At 39.8% G+C, this 18,334-nt stretch overlaps 1 protein-coding gene across 3 annotated transcripts; it reads left to right on the top strand.

The window, feature by feature from the left end:
* Positions 1 to 1,536: 1,536 nt before the first annotated feature.
* Positions 1,537 to 17,264, top strand: brap (BRCA1 associated protein). 3 transcript variants are annotated; one of them, XM_084745946.1, is made up of 14 exons: positions 1,537 to 1,936; positions 3,056 to 3,088; positions 3,315 to 3,476; positions 5,204 to 5,432; positions 5,524 to 5,713; positions 6,106 to 6,219; positions 7,011 to 7,159; positions 7,640 to 7,715; positions 8,401 to 8,539; positions 9,422 to 9,531; positions 9,609 to 9,698; positions 9,784 to 9,887; positions 11,330 to 11,469; positions 16,443 to 17,264. In XM_084745946.1, the coding sequence occupies exons 1-14, from the start codon at positions 1,858 to 1,860 to the stop codon at positions 16,670 to 16,672; spliced, it is 1,845 nt and encodes a 614-aa protein (XP_084602072.1). In that variant the 5' UTR covers positions 1,537 to 1,857; the 3' UTR covers positions 16,673 to 17,264. The 3 variants fall into 3 exon arrangements, with proteins under 3 accessions (XP_084602072.1, XP_084602074.1, XP_084602073.1); XM_084745948.1 differs by having other exon boundaries at positions 1,538 to 1,936; positions 2,931 to 3,088; XM_084745947.1 differs by lacking the exon at positions 3,056 to 3,088 and having other exon boundaries at positions 1,538 to 1,936.
* The last annotated feature ends 1,070 nt before the right edge of the window (positions 17,265 to 18,334 follow it).

The following is an 18,334-nucleotide window of genomic DNA, read 5'->3' as shown; positions in this document are numbered from 1 at the left end:
GGCTCTTTGTGTTTCACAGACGAACGTTGGACCTAATTGTAAATAAAAGTTGAGGCAGCCTTTTTTTTTTTTTTTTTGAAGTACGGTGTGAGGACAGTAGTGTGTTTTTAAAAAGCAGCTGCAGTAGATATGATGAGATTCGCCCCCGTGTTTTATGTTTTTGTCATTCCCACCTCAGACACACAAAAAAGTCTCCTGAACCAAAACGATTTCAGCATCAGAGAAAAGACCATCTTCTATTCTAACCAATGAGAAAAGAGCAGACAGTGACATCGTTTACAGACTTCACCAAGCAGCACTGACTGATTTTCTTTGTTTGTTTTACTATTTTCTAAAGAATTTGGCAGAGGAATGTGAAGATGTGAGTAAACGGTGACTCCCTCCTCCTGTTCGTCTTGTATATGCACACAGTCACACGTCTGCTAATAATAAATGCCTTTCTTTTTTCTTTTTGAAGACTCGTCTGTCTGAATGGATCCACGGCTGCAGAGAAGATGTTTGTGATCAGACTTACATGTGTTGTTGTTGTTGTTGTTGTTGAGGTTCAGAAATAATGGTCGACAATCTGGAGTGTCATCTCACCACCCCCTTTTGTTAGAAAATGGAAAACAGAAACACTGGAATGTCAAAGCTTTTTTAAATAAAAAAGTAAATGTGAGAATTTGGTTGTGAAACGTCTTTTTATTTAGATGCTATAGAGCTGCAGTGATCTCAGCCATCAGTGAGTGGTTTATAGACAGAAAATTTACTTCATTTATTAATCATTTGTCATTTTTCAATGAGTTAGGATTTACCCTTCTTTGACATATAATAGTTGATGCTAAGTGAGCATTTTGTTTCACTATTTTTCTATATTTTATAGACTAAACTATTAAAATGGATAAATTAGTTGCAGCCAGTTGTGTTCTTAAATATATTTGCACATGTGAAGAACAAAAGCAAAGAAGGGGTGCAGCAATTTGAATGATCTTTAAATTTAGCTGTAACTTTAACACTTGATGTTAAAAATGAAATAGTACTTCGATATTATTTTATCAAAACTTCACTTTTATTAAATTTCCTGGACCTAATTTTAAGTTTGCGATTTCAAAAAGTTCTTCATGTGGGAATTTAGTGGCTGAATTTGATCAATCCATGTTTTTTGTTTGTTTTTAATTTTTAGGTCCAAAAAATAACAGTTAGATAGCAATTTATGTGCAAATAAATAATTGTAATATTTCTAAAAATATATATAAATAAATATATAGAAATTATCCAATTAATCATAAAATACTTTAAAAATATTATAATTATAATTATTCTATTGTGTTATTAATTGTCTCTATATTTACATGTCTTTGTTCTGTTTCCCAGAATTTTTATGTATTGTGTTTCAGGTTTTATGTCCCTGCTCACAAATGATCATTTTGTCCTTTTTGAAGCATTTTCCAGTTCTTTAAATTAAATCTATGACGGGTGCAGTGAGCAGCTGCCGCCTGCAGGTGGCAGCAACGCAGGTTATCTTTATTACTGCTGATTCATTTAACTCATGAAGAAGAGCTACATGCTAGAAACAGCTGTGAATACAGAGATAAGGTAGTTAGCTGAAGTCTTCAGTGCGTTAGCTTTTAAAGCATTAATGTAATTTTTGTGTTTATGTTCGCTGGAGATAAAAAACAGTATGACGAACATACTGCTGTAACCGAACTAAAAAGCGTTAGCTTTGGCTGCCTTTAATGGCTAGTTATATTTAGCCGTTAGCTACAGTAATTAGCCTGCTAGTCGTTTAGCTAGCTGGACGTGTAGCTGCTTTAGCTAGCTGTCACACCGGGTTTGCTGTTTAGTTCTTTGCAAAAGTGGTCGTTTCTTTTATAACACATGAGTGTGTCTCTGGTCGTTATCCGTCTGGAATTAGCCGACCAGTCTCCTTCTCCTCAAGGTTTCCAGTACTCAGCTGGTGAGTCGAGTTTCTCTCAACGTGAACGTTTAAAGTCACTGCTTTTGTTTTGTGTTTAGTTAGCCAGGGAGCTAACTTACCTTAAACCAGCAGTGACCAGTGAGATATCACAGACCGAAGACCGTCCTGTTTCATGTCCGTTGTTAGCCAGTTCACTGTCTGCCCGAGTAGACATTTACATTATTTAAACATTATTTATTAAATTAGCTTAACTTAGGCAAGTGAAAAAGGAGGGGTCATTACATCATAAACCAACATTCATTATTCTGTCTGAAGACAGACTCTGGTGATTGCATTGAAACTCTGAAGATCCAGAGTATCTGGGTGATGTGCTGTTTGATGAACAGAAGCCTTTAATAAATACAGGAACAAGCTTCAGAGGAAAACACAGTGACTGACTTTCTTCCCCCATTCGTTTGTTTACAGATCTTCAAATAGTATCCAGATAAAACTGCGGCAGCAACGATTAATCGATTATTAATCAGTTCTTGAATTATTCCCCAACTAAATTAAAATAAATTAAAATAGTTGGTGATTAATTTAAAAGTTGACAACTATATTGATTAATCATTGCAGCTCTGTCCTGCACTTCACAGCATTTGAATATGTGATATACCATTATCTTATCATCAGCTCTGTCCATCACGGTAAAGCAAGAATATAATATTTATTTACCCTAAACTCAAAATTTTCAAGGGACACTTCACTTTAAACTTTTTAATTTGACACACTATGACTCCTGCAGTCATCTTTGGATAAAATATGGAGAGCAAAGGCAAATAAACAAGTGCACACATTTAGAAAACTCATGTTCTTCCAGTAGATAAAAAATATTGAGTTTAGGATTAGTAAATATTATTAACAAATCATTTTATCTTCTGTTTCAAACAGAGGCTGCTTTACCATGATTGACAGAATTCTAACATATATAAATGAAATGTTTACAAACCTCAGATTATTAAATGTTAATTATTAGGCTAATTTAACCCCCCAGGAGTCCTGTAAAATCTGCCTCATCACCTTTGGATCCTGTTTGGAGACCAACAGCATGCAATGATTGCACACATTTAGAAAAATCAGCTTGTGTTATTCTCACAAGTGTGTTCTGTCATTTGTTAGAGGAATGTCTTCATCAAAGGTTCTGTGACGTAGGTAAGTTTTAGTGTGTTTCTTCATGCATCTCCCAAAGCTTCACTAGAACTGACAACAAGCAGAGTATTAGAACAGTCTTTAATGATATAAAGACCCTTTGTTCTTTTTCAGTTTCCTTATCTACCTCTAACAAATATGATTAATGTCTGCCTGAGGTGTTGAGATACTCAGTGGTCCAGTTTGTCCATTTGAGCTCTTACAGACTCTCTGTCTCTGTCGTCCTCAGTTGAAGGCATGTCAGATGAGGAACTGCAGGAGAAAGCTCTGGGTGTTGCCAAACACACTCTGAGCGGAAAGACGGATCTGGAGAGAGCAGCCGTTCTGCACCAGCACATTGGCAGCAGAGCCATGGGGGACATGGTGATAGAGACCTTTGAGCCCAGTCCAGGTGAGGACGTGCACGCTGCAGAACGCTCTAAAACCAACAAGCTGGAGAAGAACAATAGTTCTATCATTATTCATAGTCCCAGGTATCCTGGCATCACCAGACAAATTCACAAATGAGAACGTTTCTCGCAGGTTTCAAAACGACCTTGCTTGAAGTGAGAGGGTGAGACAAAGTGTTTGCAGTCGGAAAGCTCACCACTACATCCCACTAAACCCTAGACTCTGTTTTTGTTTTTCCTAATCGATCGATCCAACTAATTCAGAGTTATCTGTGGATTCAAAGCCTGATATGTCATATTCTTCTGTGCTCGATTGTTGTTCATAAACATTTAAAATCATCAGGGAGCCACATTATTGCACTGACTGACATGTTCCTTCATTACCATTAACACACACTGTAGTTTATTTTGACTTAATCACACTCAAATATCCACTAAAGCACCACATGTTGATTAATCAGCCACTGATCATAGTTACAAAGAGACACTAATATTTTCAAAGCACTGACCCCAATCAAGCCCCTGAATTTGGTGACCACAGTATATTTTTAGTGATCCAAATGTGATACTTATATTAAAATAAAAACAATACAGAAAAGGCAAATTAATATAACTAAAGACATCCTTCCTTAACAGTGACACTTGATGTGATGTGGTTCTTCCTGGAGGCATCACATGAACAGTTCATGATGAACTGCGCCCTGCCTGGAAAGTCGATGAGATCAGATCCTCCTGCTGTAACAGGATCCTCTGTTCTTTTATCTGCCTTGTAAAGCACTTTGTAGCTGTTCGTTGGATAAGTCATGTATATATAACATTTATTATTATCAGCCACAAAATATCTGCTTGTTAACAGTTTAAAACTTCAGACTGATACATCTGGTGTACAATATTACAATTACACAATATGATTATTGGCCGTCTTGATCTTGTGACGTCATCGTTGCCCACGTGTGCATGACGTCAGTGCAAGTCGGGATCAAGTCGGACACAAATCTAACCAGCATGCATCGCGCAGTGTTGCTGGTGATCGATGCTGCGCAGGCCTGGCTCATCTCGAACGAGCCTCGTGTTTCAGATGACAAATGAAGTGTTGAGGAAACACATCGAAATGCATTAGATCTTAGATGTGTCAGATTCTAGACACTCCTGCTTCCATTCACTCCCAGAGTTGTGGTTTGTTTGTGGTTCTTCTGTGAGGATCAGCTTAGCAATTAGAGTCAGTTTAGTAAACAGACATCAGCTGCTCCGACATGTTAGTCGGAGCTGACGATTAGTATTATTAAATGTTTCTGTAGAGTCTCGACCGTAAATAATGCAAAGGAATCCAGATGTTTGTGGAACTGAACTGTAACCTTGTGTTATGGGGTCCACCTACCTGGAATATTTGGTGTCCACAGAATAGCTTTCTTTGGCCACAAGCCATCAGCCTGTGGCTAATGTTGAACCCTGACCAACAGATGCACCATTTATCCCTGTGTGAGTAACACTCGATAAACTACAGCGGCCAGCTGTTGGAGGAAATTAGACAACCTTTTTTTAAAAATAGGAATTATCTACAGTATCTGTGACCTGTTTTCAAAGATGTATGTATTCAGTAGGAACCAGTGGACTAACACACTGTTGGTTTTGGTCTTTTTGTTGAATTTGTTGACCAATAAAAACAAACAAAACTATGAACTACTGCCATCTTTACCCTTTAAAAGTTGATACTGTGTTTTGATTCTAGATAAAGGAGGAGGTGAAGACTCTGGGGGTTCAGCTGAGCAAAACGGTGAAAACAGTGCAAAGGCTGAAGCAGACGGTCAGGAAAACACTGAGGCTTCACCGGACAGCAGTGAAGCGACAGGCGCTGCTCCAGACTCCCCGTCCAAACAGCTGCCAGACCAGATCTCGTTCTTCAGTGGGAACCCGTCGGTGGAGATCATCCACGGCATCATGCACCTCTACAAGACCAAGTGAGTCACATCAGACGTCTTTATTCGTTCCTTCACAGGTAATCCGCTTATCTCTTTCAGCACTGAGTGTGTATTTTCTGTCTCTTTGCAGTAAAATGACGTCGCTGACTGAAGACGTGAGACGCAGCGCGATGGTGTGCATCCTGACCGTCCCCGCGACCATGACCAGCCACGACCTCATGAAGCTAATGGCTCCATTTAATGATGTCATGGAGCATATGAAGATCATACGGGACTCAACGCCAAACCAGTACATGGTTCTGATCAAGTTCAGTTCACAGGTAACATCTCTGCATCATCATGATCAGTGTTTTTTGTGTTTTCATACTGGCTTTCTTTTAGTTTGCAAAAAAATCTGATTTGAGTCTTTGTGCCTTAAGATCAGCTGATGATATTTTGGTGTTTATTCAGCTCTGGGTTTTCAGCGTCAGTCATAATTATTGTGCTGTGTTCATGTTCTGGAGGAAGTTCCAGCACTCAGGACTTCCCTGTTTGCTGCTTGATAGAATTACATTCAGGAGCTGTTTTCTCCGACACAAGACGAGCAAACAGTTTGCAGCTTTAGACTTTGGAGTGTTTGTAATGTATGTGGAGGTTTGTGTCTCTAAATGCCTTTATACCTCTGGCTATTTCTGACTTAAAGCTTCTGTTCTTCTTCTCTGTCTCTGTTCAGGCAGACGCAGACAGTTTCTACACAGCGTGTAACGGCCGTCAGTTTAACTCCATAGAGGAAGCAGTGTGCCAGCTGGTCTATGTGGAGCGGGCGGAGGTTATCAAGTCTGAAGAGGTAAATATACTCATTCTGAAGTGTTTTGCTAACAACAACAGAGGTGTGGAGTCAAGTGACAAATTTCATGACAACTTGACAAAATCAAAAAAGACTTGCAACTTGACTTGGGCTATAAGACCAAGGACTTGTGACTTCAGTTGGCCTTGAAAATATAATCGAATGGACAGGATCTCGAGGTGTAGTCATCCTGTTCAGTGGGCTGAGGACTGCATCGATGCTTTTTGCAGATGATGTTGTCCTGATGGCGTCTTCGGTCTGTGACCTCCAGCACTCACTGGATCAGTTTGCAGCAACTCGAAGTCTGAGCAAGAAGGCAAAGCTCTCAATCTACTGGTCAATACCCAATATCTACTGGAGGGGGAGGGGGGGCGTTGCAGGCAGGTCCAGCTGCGAGGAGGCCAAAGGGCAGACTGAGGACCAGGGAAAGGTCTGGGGTCTCCTGCTGGAGCTGTTACCTCTGCGTTCTGACTTTGGATAAGCGTTGGATGGATCGACTCAAAAATATTTGAAAAATTCCCTCAAGCCCAAATATAAAAAGGACATTTGTGTGAAGGCACTTTGCTGAACCTGCCATCTAAAAGACATCGAACTGTGAAACAGATACTGCTGCTTCATCCTCCAGTATCCAGTCTCGTGATTTTGAGTATCAGGTCGGACATCCCTAATGACCAAACAATGAATCGATTAATTGAGAAAGTAAGAGAGAAAGAGCACATGCAGTAGGTTACTTTGTCTAATCTCCTCCCCCTCCCCCCTCTTTGTCTCTCCCCCTCCTCCCCCGTCCTCAGGGAGCCAGCCTGCCGGTGATGGAGCTGACCGAGCTGCCAAAGTGCACCGTGTGCCTGGAGAGGATGGACGAGTCAGTTAACGGCATCCTCACCACTCTCTGCAACCACAGCTTCCACAGCCAGTGTCTCCAGCGCTGGGAAGACGCCTCGTGAGTTAAAAACCTCTGACTCCTCTGATCCCAGTGTGTTACAGAACTTTAGATTTGGTCTCGTGAGCAACTATTGGCTGAAATAACACTAGTTTCCTTTTTGAAATCTTTTAAGCCTACAGCACCTTGGAAATAAGCTAATCTCTGACCTTTTGTCTGTGACTAAAAGGTCTGTTTTGGGGTTTATTTTTCTCAGTCACACTTCTGCCACATGTGAGCAACAGTTGATGATATTTAGTTTACATACAGGAAAGATCAATAACCATGTAAATAAAGGAACTTTCCCAGTGATCACATGCTCTCTCTCACCTGATTCTTGGTCCACTGGTTATTTCTCCGGGCTTCATGTCATGTGTTGTTTGTTTTTGTCCTCCTCTACATGTATTCTTCTGTTCCACAAAGCACCACTACACACACACACACACACACACACACACACACACACGTGTCACAATAGATGAATATGTGCTCTGTTTCCAGGTGTCCTGTGTGTAGGTACTGTCAAACACCAGAACCAGTCGAAGAGAACAAGTGCTTTGAGTGTGGAGTGCAGGAGGTAACTGACATGATTCTTTTACTGGATCTTCTTTTATTTATCTTTTTTAATTGTTTTTAATAGAGCTGCAGCTTACAATTTTTTTCAATAAATCTGTCGATTATTCTCTCAGTTAATTGATTCATTGATCCTGTCACAGGACTTCTGTGTGCTCCACATCTTTGAACCTATTTTTCACCTGACAGGGTTGAAACCCAACATTCTTTCCATCTAATTTAGATAAAAATCTTCTGCACACTTATTACCATCTCTTTATTTCATTTAATTATTTTCCTTTACTTTGAAAACTTGACAGTCTGCCTTTATGAGATGAAGAATATAACACTGCAACTTTTGGTTAACTTTTTAGCTAATCATAGATAACAGACTATCATGTTTTAACTTTTTTGCTAACCAACAACAACAACAACAAACAAAAGAATGTTTTGTTAACCTTTAAGCTAACATTAGCTAACAAGCAATGTAATGTTGGTGGAAAAATTTGATCAGAGTTTTTTAATGTTCAGGGTGACAGACAGAAAATATTCACATTTAAGAAGCTGGAATCAGATAATTTTGACTTTTTCTTAAAAAAAAACAAACAAAACAAAACCGATTAATTGATTACCAAAATAGTTGGATCAATCATTGCACGTGTAGTTTTTAATTGAACCTCTCCTCCTGCATGTTGCTGTTCTCTCTGTAGAACCTGTGGATTTGTTTGATCTGCGGGCACATCGGTTGTGGTCGTTACGTTAGCCGGCATGCCTACAAGCACTTTGAGGAAACACAGCATACCTACGCTATGCAGCTCACCAACCACCGTGTCTGGGACTACGCAGGAGGTACTGAGTGTGTGTGTGTGTGTGTGTGTGTGTGTGTGTGTGTGTGTGTGTGTGTTTGATTGATTGAACAGGCACATGCTTCTAGTTGAAGGTGATGATGAGGAATAAATCATCTTTTAAAGCTGCTTTAATCAACTTTGACCACTAGAGGGCAGAAGACGACTTTAACATGTCCACTGTCAGCACCTGCAGTCACAACCTTATAAAGTTATTAATGCTGCTGTGTGAGCGAACAGCTGCCTGTTAGCACATCCAGCTGACACAGAAGAATTAATTAGCATTAATTCAGAATTGGTGACAAAATTATTTCACCACATGATCCATTTAGTAGCTTTTCTGGAGCTTTCAGTCACATCACACAATGTTCACCAGCTGCAGATGGAGTTTCCCAGTTGTCACGGAAATATAGATGTTTCTGGAGTCTAAGGCCCGACGGCCACATCTGAGAAAGTGTGACTTGAAAACACTGATCCTAAAGTGCTTCATGTGATTATATTCAGTACAAACTACTGATCTGAGAGCTGTAAGAACGTTGTAATGACTCAGAGACTGAAATGTGAACATTGTTATTTGTGTTCTGTTCAACACACCTAAAAATGACCATTTTCATTTCCCAGAGCCAGATGTTACGTACTGAGATTTCTTGTCTTGTCCAAACAAAGAACCCAAAACCCAAAGACATTATAAAAGGGAGAAAAGCAGCAAACCCTCAAGTTTGAAGACCAGGAACCAGCAGACGTTTGGCAATTTAAAACAGTGAAGCTGTAATCGAAAATAGCTGGGAATTAATTTTCTCTCTTGAGAATAATTGATTGATTGATTGTTTGAGCTTGAATCCAACAGAACAACCTTTGAATGATGTTTGTTTTCTTGTGATTGCAGATAATTACGTGCATCGGCTGGTGGCCAGTAAAACAGACGGGAAGATGGTCCAGTATGAATGTGAGGGAGACACCTGCCACGCTGAGAAAATCGATGCACTTCAACTAGAGGTAAAAGGATTTCCTTTTTGTTGCTTTGTTTGTTCGGTCGAAACAAAAACGTTCTGATGAATTCTGCATGTCTGCAGTACTCGTACCTGCTGACGAGTCAACTGGAGTCTCAAAGGATCTACTGGGAGAATAAGATCGTCCATCTGGAGAAGGAGACAGCCGAGGAGGTACTGAGTGCTACAGACAACACAGGCTTGAATCCTGTTCTCTCAATGTTTTCTCATCATTCTGTGCTCATTTAAACTCTTTCAGATAAACAACATGAAGACTAAATTTAAGGAGACTCTGGAGCGCTGCGACAACTTGGAGCGACGATTTGCAGAAATAAGCAAAGAGAAACAGAGCATGGAGAAAAAGTAGGTGAAAAATGATAAATCCATTGCATTATTTTGTATGTTTTGGTTTGTGGGCTCATTGTATCTGCGTTTCATTGTTTTTAAAAAGTGGCATCTGTCCACAGATGTGGACCGCAGTAATAAAATGATGCCTCGTTGTGGGTTTTGGCTCCGACTTTGGAGATAATTAAAAGGCCGAAAACCAGCAGACCTGAGGGTTCTAGAGGGTTCTCAGGATAAAAGCAGATCTGATCAATAGGTAGGAGTAAGACCATTAAGAGCTTTATAAACCAATAAAAGGATCTTAAAATCAATTCTGAAGCACACAGGAAGCCACTGCAGAGACTTGAAAAGTGGTGTAATGTGTGCGCTCTTCCTGGTTCTCGTCGTTCTCCACATCCACATGTCGCCCTTGTTCTAATACAACCGATTCTCAGGCAGTGGGGGTGCGACAGTTCACAGGTGTCCCGTGTCTCTTTCACATCACCCTCCACGGTTCAGCACGCGTGATCCGATCTGATCCGTGAATTCTGTGATCCGCTGCACCTCCTCTAACACTCTTGAGGAGTCACGGTTTTTGTTTTCGCTGTCGTCACTCTTAAACGACGCCTCCAGCTGCCAGTTGTTCCTCAGAGGATTTTGATCGATCCAAACCACTGTGGTCTGGCCACAAGTGCACAGCTTGAATCCTGGCGAGGTGGATTCTCGTGTGGTCGGCTGAAACCGGCTGCAGTCAGTCTGCCCTGATTCAAAACATTTCACATCCTCACACACATCAACTCTAAACTGTCTGCTAAGCATAAAAACTCACTGGGTTAAAATGTGGCAGGTGGAAATTTGGTCCATTTATATCACTGTAACTGTAATAAAAAAAAATAGAGGACAGTTAGATGATGAAAAGGTTCCTGTCTTGGACGTACAATACTCTTTAGAATTTGAACATAAAGGCGTAAATAAACACACAGAGGCACACACCCTTTTCCCAGCATCCCCCAGATATTTTACTCTGGAAACGTTAATAGGTTAATCTCCCGGAAAAACCAGGCTCTCAGCACCAAGTATTCAGCTCTGTTACAGCCTGCTGAATGATTCATGATCCGCTGGTGCTTTTTTTTTTTTTTTTTTTAATTAGGACAGTGAAGTGGGATAAACAGCCCAGTTTAAATGGAGTCGGTGTGATTTATCTCGTACCGTATATGTATTTCCCAGAAGCCAGGAAACAAACAGCTGTAATTAATAACATAAATGTGGTTTCTCCAGAGCCCCGGGGTTTGGTGTCGTACATGCTGGTTCATTGGCTCCACCTTTAACAGGACTTTGGTCAACTTTGCTCGTTGTTTTTTTTTTTTTTTTTTTTAAATGTGCCTCATAAACAGACTTGATTTGATTTGATTTGAGGTTTTTCCTGTTAAGACAAGTCACACCTCCTGCTTCAGCTTCTCTGTGTTTTCACATGTTTTCAGGTGTACTCAGCTGAGCAATCGAGTGGCGAAGCTGAGCCAAGAGCTGAAGGAGGAGCAGGAGATGAACCGCTGTCTGAGAGCCAATCAGGCTCAGCTTCAGTCCCAGCTGGCAGAGGAGGAACGTAAAGGAAAGGAGAGCGGTGAGTGATGACGAGGAGGCGACGATGTAACTGTGAATCTTGACAAAAATCTTTGACTCGTCTTTAAATTATCCAGACAGTTTTTGATTTGGTCACCGTCACAAACGTCTAAAGCCCTCCTGAACCGGGCCGCTGACTGGATGGCGTGCTTGTATACATGCGTTTATCACAGAGGAAGTTGGAGTGTTTGTGCCAATTTAGACTGAAAAAAGGAACTCACTCCCCCATCAGAGAGATTTCCTTTAAACAATGCTGAAAGAAGCATTTTAGAGTCTGGCAAGTCAAAGAAACACACAGAAACAATCCTCTCAGTTCTTTAAGATAATCTTGTAATCGTATGTGTTTAGTTATTTTTAATACTGTAATATCTCCACAGTAGCTCATAATACCAGGGGCGTCCCAATCAAGAGTCTTTTAATGTTGTTTATCAGCTGATCCAGTAATTTTCTTCACCTCGATCAGTGGAACGTATTAGAACATTTAATCAACTTGTATAACTTTTACGGAACATACGTTCAATTCAAGATAATCAATGCTGACTTGACGATGATGTCAGCAGGAAATCAGTCTCATTAAAACCACATTGATCTGTGGACAGGATCGCCGTGAATGATCTCCACCTGCACTATATATTCAGTGTCGCTATCAATTTATTGATCAGTTGAAAATTTATTTAGAAGTAATTTACAGTTTCAGAGACTTTATTTCCTGCATTTTGGTATCTGACTCACCGGATGCACACTGCTGGTTTAAGTCCTGCTATTGGCTGCAGCATCACAGCGTCCGCTATCTGCGTTTTCAAAGTCCCTGAACAGCTGTTAGCTTTTCTTTTGCAGTGATGGAGTCACTTTAATAGCAGAGCTCACCTCCTGATGTACAAACGTTCCACCACAACAAGTTCCCCCTCGACACCGAACAAAGCAGGGTGCTTTGGAGAGAGGTCTGCCTCTGCAAGACTATAATTTTGGTGACTTTGAGAATAACAAAGTAAAAGTACAAGGCAAAGACATTTTTATGTTAAATACCTTTTACCTTTACTTTTAATTCTCAGGAGAGAATACAGAATAATTCACATGTCTGTCATGGACTTGCATAAATCTCTGGTATAAAATAATATGAATTGACTCAACAGATTTTACAAAATGCAGGCCTTTCCTAAGAATCAGGAGAAATACAGGGGAGTTGTGATCTGGGAGGAAATAAGGGGACGGCAATGAAAAACAGGAAAATCAGTTGGGCTGGCAGGTATGCACAGATTTCCTGTGGGAGTTCATTTTACTACTGATCACAGGACTGGGACGAAACAGAAAAAAAAACAGTGTGAGCCGGAGACATAATAACAATAAGTCAGTTTTCAGGATTGGACAGGAGCCAATCTTCCATGTCACGCTCTGCTCCACACCTCTACTCTCATTAGCTCGTCAGTCGCTGGTTCAAAGTAAACTAGCAGCTCATTTACAAAAATTCTTCAGTGTAGTCGAGGTCAGACTAAAGAATCCAGAGAGACAGGACCACGTTATGGACGGACACGCCGCAGGAACGCCTGTCTGCCGCACAGTCAGAATACAGCAGCAGAGAAAGGGTCATATGTGCCCTGAAGCCAGACGGGTTATTTTTGTTCTTCCTCATTTCTACGGTAATATTTGCAAACCAAATTGCCGCTCCTGCAGCTGAGAGCGCTCTCATTCTGCAGGTTGGACAGGAAGAGACGCTCAGGAAAAGGAAAAGAACCGCGTGAATGATTATACAGGAGGTGGACAAAAAGTTAAAGAATCACTTAAAAGAACGTCAGGATCAGGTGTTTGAGTCCAGCGTGAATCAGGGCCAGTATGGTTTGTATGGAACATCACGAGAGCAGCGTTCGCACTGTTTACACGCTGACATTTGAAGTTTTAGTCAGCACTCTGCCTGAGGGAGACGTAAATGTCAGGTTAGAGGTTTACGTCTTCAGTTTAGACACACCTGTATTTTTCCTTCAGCGTTCGGCTCCAAGGAAGAGAATTGTGTAAACAAAAAAAAAACACTGTTTATGTGGAGGAAACGCACAAACTTTGTGCCTTTTTATGTGTTTTGATGAGAGGGATTTTAAGGTTGAAGGTTTTGCAACATCACATACACTTTACATGAAGTTTTTTCCAGCTGTTGATTTAAGTGCTTTCATTATCAGTTTCCTGCTGATGTGCATCAACGTGAACAAGTCTTCCTCAATTTGTGTGTATGTGTTTTTGTTTTTTTTAAGTGAGTAGTCAGAGTTTAGTCGAGTGATGTTATGATTACACTCATGCATTTGACATTCGCTCCCTCGCTTGGAGATGTGACTCAGGCTAAATCAACATTTTGTTTGAAAAGAAGTCGTCATTGCATAAGAAGACTTTCAACATATTATAGAGATGATGTGGTATGAAAAATTGATATCATGATTCTTGAGCGGCAAAGTCAGGCCCCTTCTGAGGACCGAAATGAGACCTAACTTCTGAAAAAACTATGAACTGTAGTCACTGATAATGTTTTGATCCGGTCTGAATTGTGCCACATATCACACAGATGATGTTTGTCAATTTAAAAGATTTCACAACTCGAGAAAGTCTCAGTTTGTTGTAAGACTTCAGACCCAGACGTTGTCTCAGTGACGTCTTGGTTTTCTCCCTGCTGAAGCTAACGTTAGCAGCTGAAGCTACAATGCCTGAATGTGTTTTTGTATCGGGATGCAGTCACTCAGCAGGTCTGACTCGTTCTTTCTCTCCACGGCTGATAAAAGGACCAGAATAAATACTTCCAGTAAGATAAAGTTCCAAGAGGCAGGAGACAGGAGATGAAGTTCACTGAGCAGTTTCACACTAAACTAAACTAAACTACAACAAACTGGAAGGGGCGTGGCTAAAATATCACAGCTGTAATTATTAACATCGCCTAGAATTGCCAGACTAAATTTGTAATTATGTGAATTTTTATATTATTTAATAATTTGCAGAGTAAATGAAGACCAGATGTGTCTGTTTCCTGGGTTTTATCGTGGTGGAACTGTTCAGAAAGTACTGACACACATCCTGAAATCCATTGATCAAGTTTTATCTTAAAAATGACATCATGTCCTTTGTGATGTCAGTGTTTCCAGTGACGCAAAACAAACCCACGTTGCCGCTGCGCCTGCATCTCTGAGGCTGCTGCTGAGTTTTTTAAAGTGCGGTTATCAAACATGATTTTAATGATGATTGAACTTTGAAACTGCTGATGGTTTAATTCCTTCTGCTGCTGTTTTTCATCTGTAATACTTTCCAGCAGTGACTCTGTCTGTCCTCTGATTAGACATTAGTAAATGTTGGACAGTGTCTTCGTCTCCACCATGACTCGTCCTTTTGTTGACAGAAAAACATTCCAGCGTGGATTCAGAGGAATCGATAAGCTCGGTCGGGTTTAATTCTGATGGATCAGATAATTTGAAACCGGTTCTCGATCGTTCCGGATTCCCGTCCCTAAATCTGATACGTCAGCTGCAGAGTTACTGTTTGCTTCAGCTGCATCTGTTTCTGTGTTGTCGAACATTTCCCTGTAAGATCTGAAAGTTTCCGCCACTTCGTTTCACCGTCTCTGGTGTCGCTGGTTAGAGCAGCAGCGCAGGATGTAAGTATAACTTCTCCTCGTGGGTCTCACACTGTTTTTACAACTGTCTCTGTCAGCACACGTCCACTGGGTGGTGATGATGATGATGATGATGATTTTGTAGCATGTCTCGCTTCCTTCACCCTTTGCACAGTTTCTTCTAATATCTGTAGGTGTAAATGTTTATTTCAGTCTCTTATATAGACAGCAGTGAGGCCTGTATACATTATATAACAAACCACACATTCAGTTTAGGAAGTTTATCAAGTAAACATTTTTTACTTTTTATCACAGGACTGTACTTAATAGTTAGACGATTTGTTTTTTGTTTTTTGCACGTCTCGTCATTCTGTTTAAATCTTTTATTTCTGCACAGCTGCAGATGAAGATGAAGCTTTATACTGTTTGTAATGTTCGACTCCAGCAGGTTTGTTTCCAACTCGTGTCGTCCAAACATTTTCCAACAACTCCAGATCGTCTTTAAGTCCAAAAGTCAAAATTCGTGAAACAAAAAAAAACAGGTGTAATCGTTCGCAAAACTGTTTTTATGTAATAAAATTCTAATAATTTTAATAAAATCTGTCAGAGAGGAGTGAAGAAGCTGAAATCAGAGAATTTTGACTTTTTTCAATTTCAAAAAAGTCCAACAAAGTAATCTATTATCAATATAATTACAATTCCTTTAATAATCAATTCTTAATTGATTAATTGTTGCAGCTCTATTTTTAATTTGTATTTATTTTTATTTAATTTTGTTTTAGCAGGTTTGATCATTTCAGTTTAGTTTTTGTTGTTTAAAAATGTTTATTTTTGGTTTAGTTTTGATCACTTTTCAGTTTTTGTTTGTTTTTTCAATGATAATGTTGTTTGTTTGTGGCAGATTTAAGAAGTTCAGATCAGGTATTTTAATAAAAACACAACACTGTGAAGGAAACGGCTCCACAGTGTCAGTAAACGCCTCCTTATACTTATTGCGTTGACAAATTTGACCAAATTGACAAGAACTAAAACTAAAGATACCAAATATATATATTAATATACATACCTGTATATTCTTATTTTAGCTTTGTAAGAACACAATATCATTTCAGTTTGTTTTTATTTTGCTTTAAAGTCTTTTTTCTTTACAATTCAGTTCATTAAAATGTTTTTTCTCACCTTCTTTTAGTTTAGTTTTAGTCTTATATATATATATATAATCTTATTTTTGGTTGTTGTTCTGTTTCCTTCTTTAAAATATGTTTAACATCTGTTTATTATCTGGTGTTTTCAGTCTAGTTTTAATGAAGTATAATAACTTAAGTTGTGGTTAACTCAGGTTATGTTTTCTTTTTTAAAATGTGTATCATCTGTCTGTTTCCTGGTGTTTTTAGGCGATCGTAAGGACGTGGCGATAGAGGAGCTGCAGGAGCAGCTGAGAGACGTGATGTTTTATCTGGAAACGCAGCAGCAGATCGAACACCTTCCTCCGGAGGCTCGCAGTGAAATCCAGGAGGGGCAGATCAACATCGCGGCCAACCCGTCAGACGGCGCCCCGGGCTCAGCGGGAGCCGGCCCCTCCTCCGGCAGGGGCAGGAGAGGCCGGGGCAGGAAGAGGAAGTAGACAGCAGTTTAAAAAAGAGAAAAGAAAAATCTACTGGAACATGTTAGAAACTGTCGCCCAGCTGTGGACACATGTTCGATGGCTGTCGTCTTGTTAACATGTGTCTGCTGCGTCGCTGTGGTTCCTCAGAAAGCGCTCCGAGGAGAAGACTGGAGAGAAAACGCTCAGCTTTTTGAAGAAAGAATAAATAAGGATGATATTTAGCTGCACAATTTCCCACCTTAACTTAATGTAGCTGCCGCGAGAAGAAAAGTGTCATTAAAGACACAACAGCCTTCGTGGTTTCCAAATATTCTGATCTGTGTCATGTAAATTTATTCTGCTGTTTCCAAATCTAAAAAGAGAATCTATTTTGATCATATTCTATTTATTTGATCAGAATTCTGTTCATTTGTGCCCAGTGAAACACTCTGTAACAGCAGCTCTTATCAAAGTCTCTTTGCTCTTTATATTTGTTTCACATGTGATCGCTGGGCAAACAGACGCTGTTTGATTTGTGTGAAGGAGAATAATGCCTAAGTTTTGTCATGTTTTCCTAAATACTTTTAGACTTGACTTTTTTGTCTATTCCTAAGTAAAATGTTTAAATGTAGGTTGTTTTTTCTTGTGTTTTTTTTTAATTATTTCTCAACAGAGAGATGACATGTTTTTGTCAGCAAACCCAGAAACATCACTGTGGTTCTGTCCACAAAAAGCCAGTCAGGTTTTTCCTTTGAATTTTGCATTAGTGCTGATAAAAAGCTCTCTAGCAAACAATAATTTATCATACTGACACGTTTTCTCCAGCAAGATATCTTTGAAATGAGCACCACTGTACATTCACATGAAAAGTGGTGAATTGAGAAAAAAGGAATCTCAGTCGGTTTGAGTCTGTTCCTTAACTTTCTTTGAGAAACTTCATTATTTTGCTCAATTCATCTCAAAAAGGGAATTTTAAAAGTTAAACCTCCTCAAGTGTAAATTTAAAATGAATACTGGATCAGATTTTAAATTGAACTTTAAAATTTTGATGCAACAGTTAAATGTAATGGAGGTTTACATTTAATCTTTCTTAATTTTAAGCTTGTTTAAGCTGCTGAGACTGATTCCTGCAGCTCTCTGTGATAAAACTAACTGAAAACTTCTCAGGATGACAAACAGAGGAGACGGATCAGTGCTGGAACGTTCTGCCGACTGACAGGAAGCTCTCAGGGAGGAACAGGAAGCTTTTTTAACATGGAGGTCAGTGATTCCCAACCAGGGGTCCGTGAAGCGCAGGCAGTACTGCTGTATTTATCAGGAAGTACCTGAACAGATTGTAAAGCAGCTAAACTGATGAAGAACAAAACACACATTTGCATGAAGGAGGAAAATAAACACAATTTGTTTTGCAAATCGAGGCGGATCTTTAGGACATTTATGGTCACGTTAACCAACAGACTATCAGCTGACTGCACAGCTGACTCCTCCCACCAACCCGCTGAGTCAGCTGAACACCGAAACCAGCACAAATACTCAACTACTGCACTGAAGTACTCTTTTATAATGCTGGAGTATTTCCATTTTTTGTAACTTTGTGCTTCTACTTTACATTTCAGTGAAAAATTAAACTTTTTACTCCACTGTTTTTGTTTGACAGCTGGAGTTTGATGTTCATTTTTGGATTCAGGCAGAGAGAAGAGA

This window comes from Lutjanus erythropterus, chromosome 20 (genome assembly GCF_056507025.1).
Source record: "Lutjanus erythropterus isolate fLutEry1 chromosome 20, fLutEry1.hap2, whole genome shotgun sequence".
Taxonomy (NCBI): Eukaryota; Metazoa; Chordata; class Actinopteri; order Lutjaniformes; family Lutjanidae; genus Lutjanus; species Lutjanus erythropterus.
Note: the sequence above shows the minus strand (reverse complement) of the source record. Positions and strands in the feature narration are given on the sequence as shown.